Source organism: Neomonachus schauinslandi, chromosome 9, assembly GCF_002201575.2.
Source record: "Neomonachus schauinslandi chromosome 9, ASM220157v2, whole genome shotgun sequence".
NCBI classification, from domain to species: Eukaryota; Metazoa; Chordata; class Mammalia; order Carnivora; family Phocidae; genus Neomonachus; species Neomonachus schauinslandi.
In genome coordinates, this window is record NC_058411.1 from 9,476,145 (window position 1) to 9,483,854 (window position 7,710).

The 7,710-nt window shown below is 57.4% G+C and overlaps 1 protein-coding gene across 1 annotated transcript; it reads left to right on the top strand.

Annotated features, from left to right (window-relative positions):
• Positions 1 to 2,313: 2,313 nt before the first annotated feature.
• GSC (goosecoid homeobox) lies at positions 2,314 to 3,876 on the top strand. Its single transcript, XM_021679675.1, has 3 exons — positions 2,314 to 2,674; positions 3,120 to 3,379; positions 3,721 to 3,876. The coding sequence occupies exons 1-3, from the start codon at positions 2,314 to 2,316 to the stop codon at positions 3,874 to 3,876; spliced, it is 777 nt and encodes a 258-aa protein (XP_021535350.1).
• The last annotated feature ends 3,834 nt before the right edge of the window (positions 3,877 to 7,710 follow it).

Below are 7,710 nucleotides of genomic sequence, written 5' to 3' on the forward strand. Positions count from 1 at the left end.
GCAGCCCCTAGTTGTCTTCCATCAGTTGCCCTGCAGAATCAGACCCAGGAAAGGTTGGCGGGGAAATGTGTGCCCGGAAACCGGTGATTTTTAAGTCTCCCGGAGTGGAAAAAAATGCCTCTATCCCTAGTTAGTAGCAAAGGGAAAGCGCTGCACTTCTTTCCGTAGACCTGACCTCTCTGAAGGGGACGGTCACACTCCGTCCCCTGGGAGCGGTTTCTAGTGTTAAAAAAAAAATCGATTGCCTCCCCAAACTGAGACCCATCCCGGTCTTGCCCTAATCTCCCCCTACAACAACTTTTTAGTCTGCTCAGCATTCAAAAAAGCAAGGCTCTTGGGCCCCGAGCGGGTGGGCCTGAGGGTGCAGAGGTCCACGAAGGGAGGCCTAGGAAAAGCACGCCGCCTAGCTTCTCCCCCGCCGCTCCCGCGCACCGCCCGAGTTCTGCGCCCCGGCCGGACCTAACCGCCGCGCCACGACTCCTCTGACCCGGGAACAGCAATTGACAAGTGCCCTTTCCCCTTTGCCCTACCGCCCGGGAGGAGGCAGCCCACAGAGAGGTCTTGCTGAAGCGACATCAGACAACCCTGCGGGGATCCCTGTTCATTAGCTCGAGAGCAACAGGGAGAAATGGGCGTTGAGTTAAAGGCGGCCCTCCTTCGGCAAACCCGAGTTGCCCCCCAACCCGGCCCTCGGGCCGTCTCGCCGGGGCGCGGCCCTACCCCTTCCCCTGGAGTGGCTGGAGGTGCCTGCGCGAAGGGCCGAGAAAGGACATCTCTGCAAGGCTGGGGCTTGCGCCGGGCCCGCAAGGACCTCGGGGGCTGCTTTCGTTCCGCGCGCACCGTCGCCTACCTTCTCGAAGGGCGCTCTGCCGCCTGCGCACGGTCGCGGGCTGGATGCGCCTCCGGCAGGCAGCTCGGGCGGACAGGCAGTGCGGCGCCGAGGATCCCGCGAATCAACGGCGGCCGCCTGCGGCGAGCAGAGCCCGGCTTTGGCCAGGCCGCCGGGGCCGGGGAGCCCAGCCCGGGCCTGTCGGGTGAAGGACAGCTAGGGGGCCTGTCCCAGTCAGGGGGCTGGCGAGACGGATGGGGAGAATGCGACTCAACTGTTGGGAAAAGGGGTGGGGAATCCCCAAAGCCCCGTTTCTGGATTTTGGATTGAAAGCAAAAATAGGATGGGAGAGAACACACCCCATTTCCAAGAATATTTTTTTAAAAAGCGAAAGATAAAGCATAAAACCTACCGACACCCACGCAGGGAGCAGCTGGAAGCATCGCTTGTGCGCGCTACTCTTGCTGGCGAATTTTAATTTGGTCTCTGCTGTGTAAGGGCCTACGGATTCCTATGGTAGTTGTCAGACCCAAAGTGACTGCGAAAAAATAGACACATGTTTTAAGAACCACAACGCACCTCTTTCGTCCATTTCGCCTTTACAAATTTTGGCCTTTGCAAAAACAAAAGGGTTGGGGGTGGGATTACTCTGTTCCACTCGGGAGAGAACCTCGAAATTAAAAAAAAAAAAAAAAGAGGTGAAATTTGACGGTGAGGTCTTGGGGGTCCGGAAGAAGAGCGGAGTTTTTAATCTTGCTTGAGAGAGGACGCAGCCCCTCGCATTTTCTAAGACAAAACAAGTTCCGAAATGGGGCAAAAAGTAGCCCCAAAGTAAAACTGGCCACAATGAATTGGAGTTTCTCGCAGAGGAAATCGCACCCAATAATAGGACCCAATCTGAGAAAAAAGGGTGGGGGCGGAGAGGTCGGGCGGAGGGAGTTGTTAACTGCGCCGCACAATGGAATTAATGAGATTAACCGGAGCAATTAGGACGCCCGCCCAGCTCGGCCGGCCCGCGGCGGGGCCGCTGAATGGGAAAGATTAGGTTAATTTCATTAATTTGCAATCCACAATCCCTTTTCTGGCCCCCGCAACCCCCTCCCCTTGGCACCTCTCCCCTCCCCCTTCCCTAAAGTCCCCCCACCCAAAGGAACAGAAAGGGCCAAATCTGGTTCTGTTTGTCATCTGCATATTACCAGGAACTAAATCCAGGATGACGTCGACTCAGTATAAAACCAACAAGAGGTTCAGCTGGTCTAAACTCCGTCCTACCCGCGGGTTGAGTTCGGCGAACGCTGCTACGAGTGGAGGGCGGGAGGAGGGAGAGCGGACGCAGGGGGCGGGGAGGGGCGCGGGGCTGCGCGCTGGCCCGCGCTCTCTTTCGGTTTGGTCGGCCGCTGGAGGAGAGTGGACCCCCCCCAACTTTTGAGGCTTTTTCCCCGGCGCCTCCCCGCCGCCCCCCGGTCCCGGCGCGGGGCTCGGGGATGCCCGCCAGCATGTTCAGCATCGACAACATCCTGGCCGCCCGGCCGCGCTGCAAAGACTCGGTGCTGCCCGTGGCGCCCAGCGCCGCGGCTCCCGTCGTCTTCCCGGCCCTGCACGGGGACTCGCTCTACGGCGGCGGCGGCGGCGGCGGCGCCTCCTCGGACTATGGCGCCTTCTATCCGCGCCCCGTGGCCCCCGGCGGCGCGGGCCTCCCGGCCGCGGTCGGCGGCTCCCGCCTCGGCTACAACAACTACTTCTACGGGCAGCTGCACGTGCAGGCGGCGCCCGTGGGCCCGGCCTGCTGCGGGGCCGTGCCGCCGCTGGGCGCCCAGCAGTGCTCCTGCGTCCCGACGCCCCCAGGTAGGGTCGCGCCCGCGCCGGCCTTCTTGCCGCGGTCCTCGGTCCCTGGAGCTGGCGCTGGCTTTTTCCATTTTTTTGCACTAACTTTTCTCCTTGCACACACGAACCTTCTCCCCCCTCTCCCCCCACGCCTCTTTTTTCTTGGTCGATCCGGCACGGGGGTTTTGTACACTTGCTGCAAACTTAAGGCGAGAGTTAGAGGAAACTGTAACTTAGTGGCTGCGTGGGGAGACGAGGCTTTTGGGATTCTCTAACTGGCCCTGAGAGTGTGCGGGTGGACGCTCTAGCACGCTTCCCCCATTGCCCTGCATTTCCGATTTCCGCGCGCCCCCCATTCCCAGCGCCCCGTTGCAAAGGATTTTCTAGGGGGAGCGGGTCGCGGCGCGCGGGCGGGCGGTGTGCGCAGTGGCAGGGGAGCCGGCCGACCGTGCGTCCTCTGTCGCAGGCTACGAGGGCCCCGGCTCGGTGCTGGTGTCCCCGGTCCCGCACCAGATGCTGCCCTACATGAACGTGGGCACGCTGTCGCGCACCGAGCTGCAACTTCTCAACCAGCTGCACTGCCGGCGGAAGCGGCGGCACCGCACCATCTTCACCGACGAGCAGCTGGAAGCGCTGGAGAACCTCTTCCAGGAGACCAAGTACCCAGACGTGGGCACCCGCGAGCAGCTGGCCCGGAAGGTGCACCTCCGCGAGGAGAAAGTGGAGGTGGGCGCGCCTGCCGGGCCTTGCCGGCGAGATCGGGCCCCCGCCGGGTTAGCTCGGCTCTGCAGCCGGGCTCGGCTCGGGTCTCCCTGAACTTGACCGACATCCTGCGGCGGCCCGGAGGCTGCCGGAGGGCGCCCTAGGCCCAGGAAGTTGCAGGGAAATGCGGAAGCGGGACCGAGTCTCCCGTCCTTTTGTGGGCGTGCGTGCGGGGTCCCCGGCTTCCGAGCCCACGGCAGCGTCACCCGCGGCCGCCGAGGGCTCCCCCGGGGTGCCGGGGCCGCCGGGGTGGGGGGAGCGCGCCTTTGATCTTAACTGTTGTTCTGTCCTCCGTTGCGCAACAGGTCTGGTTTAAAAACCGCCGTGCCAAATGGAGGCGGCAGAAGCGGTCCTCGTCGGAGGAGTCGGAAAACGCCGAGAAGTGGAACAAGACGTCGTCCAAGGCGTCGCCCGAGAAGAGGGAAGAGGAAGGTAAAAGCGATTTGGACTCGGACAGCTGACGGCCGCGGGCCGGCTGTGGCTCTTGCCTAACTCGAAGGACTTGCACAGACAGACGATGCTACTTTCTTGCACACGCGCTGCCTTGCGGGAGGGGGTCGAGAAAGAGGAACGAGGAGCTGTAAATAGTGTACAGAGCCGGGAGGGCCGGCGCCTGGGGTCGGGGTCGCGCCGGGGCTCGCAGCCCCGAAGTCCGAGGCGGCCGGCGCCTCGCTCCCCGCCGTAGTATTTATAGTTAAGTTAACGGTGACAATACAATAAAGTGATGGCGATGTAGACGGGCCACATTCTGTATTTCCTACCAACCTCCCCCACCCCCATTTGAGGCCCCGTAAAGAAATCTACTTAGTCTTGTAGCTTCGAAAGAAAAATCGGGCAGCTCTGATCTGTCCCGGAAAAAAGGAAGAGGAAAAGAAACTCTGGGCATGAATCGTCACAGGACGGGTGTCCTGCTTTAAAATCCACTTCGTCTCCAGGGCTTCAGGGAGAGAGGGGGAGAGGGGCTTTGCCGGGCTGCCGGCACGCATAGCATTGCCCAAGAGAGGGGACAGCATGGGGTTCCTGTTCCCCCTTGCCCTGGGGAGAACCAGGACTTTTTTCCTCCTTGCCAGCGGCTGGGAAGCAGTAGCGGAAAAGCAGGATCCACCACGGAGCTGGGCGATCTTGGGAGCCTCTCCAGAACTGGCTCAGCCATCCCCGTTCCCACGAAATCCCCAGATCTAAGGCTGGGACTCCTAGGGGGGAATTAGGTGGTGGGCATGCCTCTCTCCCAATACTTTTTTGGATCTTTCATGGCTGCTCTGGGCTGCCCTACTGTTCCACAACCCTGCCGGGAGCAGCGCCTGTCCTGCCTGGAGGCTCTTAAGCTGCGCCCAGGGGCCCACTAGGGATCTCCGCTGGGCTGGGCCCATGGTGCTTTAGCCCAGACATTTGGGGTGGCCAGATCTGCACCCTGAGTTCTGTCGGCCAGTTGGGTATTAGAGCGTCGGGTGGCCTCCGAGGCACCTTGAGGTGGGAGTGCTGATGCCCTTGGCTTTCTACCCACCCCCACCCCCCCATCTCCCCTGTGCACTAGATGGGGCGGGAGGAGGCAACCCGCTGGAGCGCAGCTGGTTGGCTCATCAGAAGCTTGAGAAGCTTCCCAGTGCTGGTAACGACTGAGCTGAGCGCTTGGGACAGGGATGAAGACGAGGGCATGCATATTGTATGGTTTCCTGGACCACTGGCCAGGGGTTGGGTGGGTGGAGACCAAATGCCAACAGGAATGGTTTTTAATGCTTCGACTTTATTGATTTTAAAATAAATCCATTTTATAGATAAGGAAGCTAAGGCTCAGAGAGCTGCCCGGGGTGGCGGATGTGTGTGCTCCCCAGGGAGCAATGAGCTGCTCTACCTTTTCGGCTGCCTGGGGTATTTGGTGTAAGGACCCTCCAGGGGAGGTCTGTGCATCCCGCCTGTGGAACACAGCACATGCAGAAAGGAGAGCTTTTTACAAGAGGCGGTATTTTTTTCCCCACAGCGTTTTCATGTTTAAAAGGTAAAAGCGACTCCTGGAGTGGGTAAAGGGACACTTAAGAAATATGGAGTGACTCCCAGTTACCACCTTTTTAATAAGGAGTATCCCCCAGATGGAAGCAGGAGACAGCTGTTTGGAGGCCAGGTACCTAGAGGGTCAAGGTCACCTTGGCTCATGCGTGACCTTGAGCAAATTTCTGAACCCATTGGCTTTGCACCTTCTGGGACTGTAAAATGGGCACAACCGTAATACCTCCTTCCCAGGGCTGGCATGGGCAGGAAAGGCACGGAACTCCTATAGAATAGCAGCTGGTATGGGGGGAAATCCTTCAACATGGCTACATGTTTTTTTTAAAAAATACTATTATGATTTATATTGTATCAGACCCAGCACTTCGAGGTTTATGTCCATTCTCATTTTACCTTTCAAGAAACTCTGAAATGGGGGAGTTGCCGCCATTTTTACAGATGAGAAAATTAAGGTTTCAGAAAAGTTAAATCTTTTAAGAGCGTTCAGCTTTAGAAAATAATCATCTTTGGGCATCTTTGCCCAAGTAAGTCTTATACCATAATTGGGAATGTTTCCACTAATACCAGTTCTGGTGAGAAATAGTTCGAGGCCGTTACACTAATTTCTAATGAATCTTGCAACATCTCTTCCTTAGACCTCAAACTTCCATGGTGAGAAAGTCTTGCCTGCCTTACGCCCCCCTTCCTCCATTGCTGTTCCTAGGTGCTGTCCTCTGTCCCACTGGAGAGGGGTGAGCCTGCAGGGGGCGGCCAGGAAGAGCTCCGACTTTTATCCTCCCTCCAGTCTAGAACATTCTAACATAGGACATAAGTGGGCAGCATCATTCCACCCTGAGACATCTGATGTTCCAGAACTCTGTTATAAACTCCTGTGTCTCTCTGTCCATGACTTGCCCTTGGACTCCCTATAAACAGGGATCTTCCATTTTAAAAAATGATCTGCATTTGTCTGATCTGGAGAGGTGTCCAATCAGGTGGCAGGGGGAGCGGGATTGCAGGAGGAGGAGTAGGTTCTCAGACATTCTTCCCCCAGGAGCACCTGGTGAAAAGCCAGGACAAATGGGGTATGAAAGGGGGGGACGGGGAAGAGCCAGGGGTCTCCTCCCAGCTTGGCCCCAGGCAGATGCAAGCTGGCAAGACGAAGGTCCTTCCCTGTCCTTCCCACGGTGCATGAGCATAGGCCCAGCTCACTGGAAACAAACATAATAAACGTCTGGAACGAAGAGGGAAATGTCAGGATGGTCTAATTATATATAGTTAACCCACCTTTTGCATTCCGCAGTCAGCTGTGGGGCTCAGACTTTTGTCTTAGCCTGGCCACTGGAGTCAGGGAGGGACAGATAGTGTCATGGAGCAGAAGGCACTTGGCCTTTAAGAGCTGTCTTCAGGGTTTGTCATTGTCTTTGAGAATTTGGATCGCAGCATTGGAAAGTGGTGTGTATGCATGTTGAAAGGGTCAAGGCATAAGGCAAGCGACTGCCTGGAAGGCCTGTAGCCTATACAACACCTTGCCCCCCAAATGAAGGTGTTCTCCCCATTGGACAGTCGAGCAAACTGAGGCACAAAGTTAACACAAGGGGCCAAAACGAGAATTGTCATCTTCAAGGGACACAAGGCTCTTAAAATTTCCATAAATCAGGCTGCCTCATGGAACTGAGAGCGTTCTTCCCGGTGGTGATGCAGCTGTGTATAAAGTTCCCCGACAGCAAGTGATCGCAGGAGTGAATGCTCTTGCCCCTGGGGGACATAGGAATTAATGTGCCCAAAAGTGCCAGAAAGATTCTGGCAAAGAAGAATAACGACAATTAGAGCCCCTCACAGGAGTCTTAGCGCTTTCCACCACAAAGCCCTTCCACGTACATCTCTGGCCCTCTGGAGGGGAGAATGGCAGCCCATTTTGCAGATGGGAAGTAGAGACTCAGACAGACTAAACTGCCTTGCCCGGAATGCATAGTAAATGGCACAGCAGGTCTTGGAAACCCCAGACCTGAGCAGACTCTCCCACACGCGTCTTGGGGTGGTAGCAAGGTATGAGGTAATGGCTTCCAGCTGCCACAGGTCACCTGGGCCAAGGAGGGCCCTGGCTGCAGGCAGCTGACAAGGACAGAGAATGGAGGGTGTGGGGGGAAGAGCCGGGATTCTCGGGTTCGGGATATTGCTGCGTAGCGGGTATGTTCTCACCATTGTTGCGGTGAGCTGTGCGTGTGTGAGGTGGGCCACGGGCCTGCAAACAATTGCTTTCTAAACCACACTCCTGGGGTGTATGTTTCAATGACAGTTCTTGAATCAAG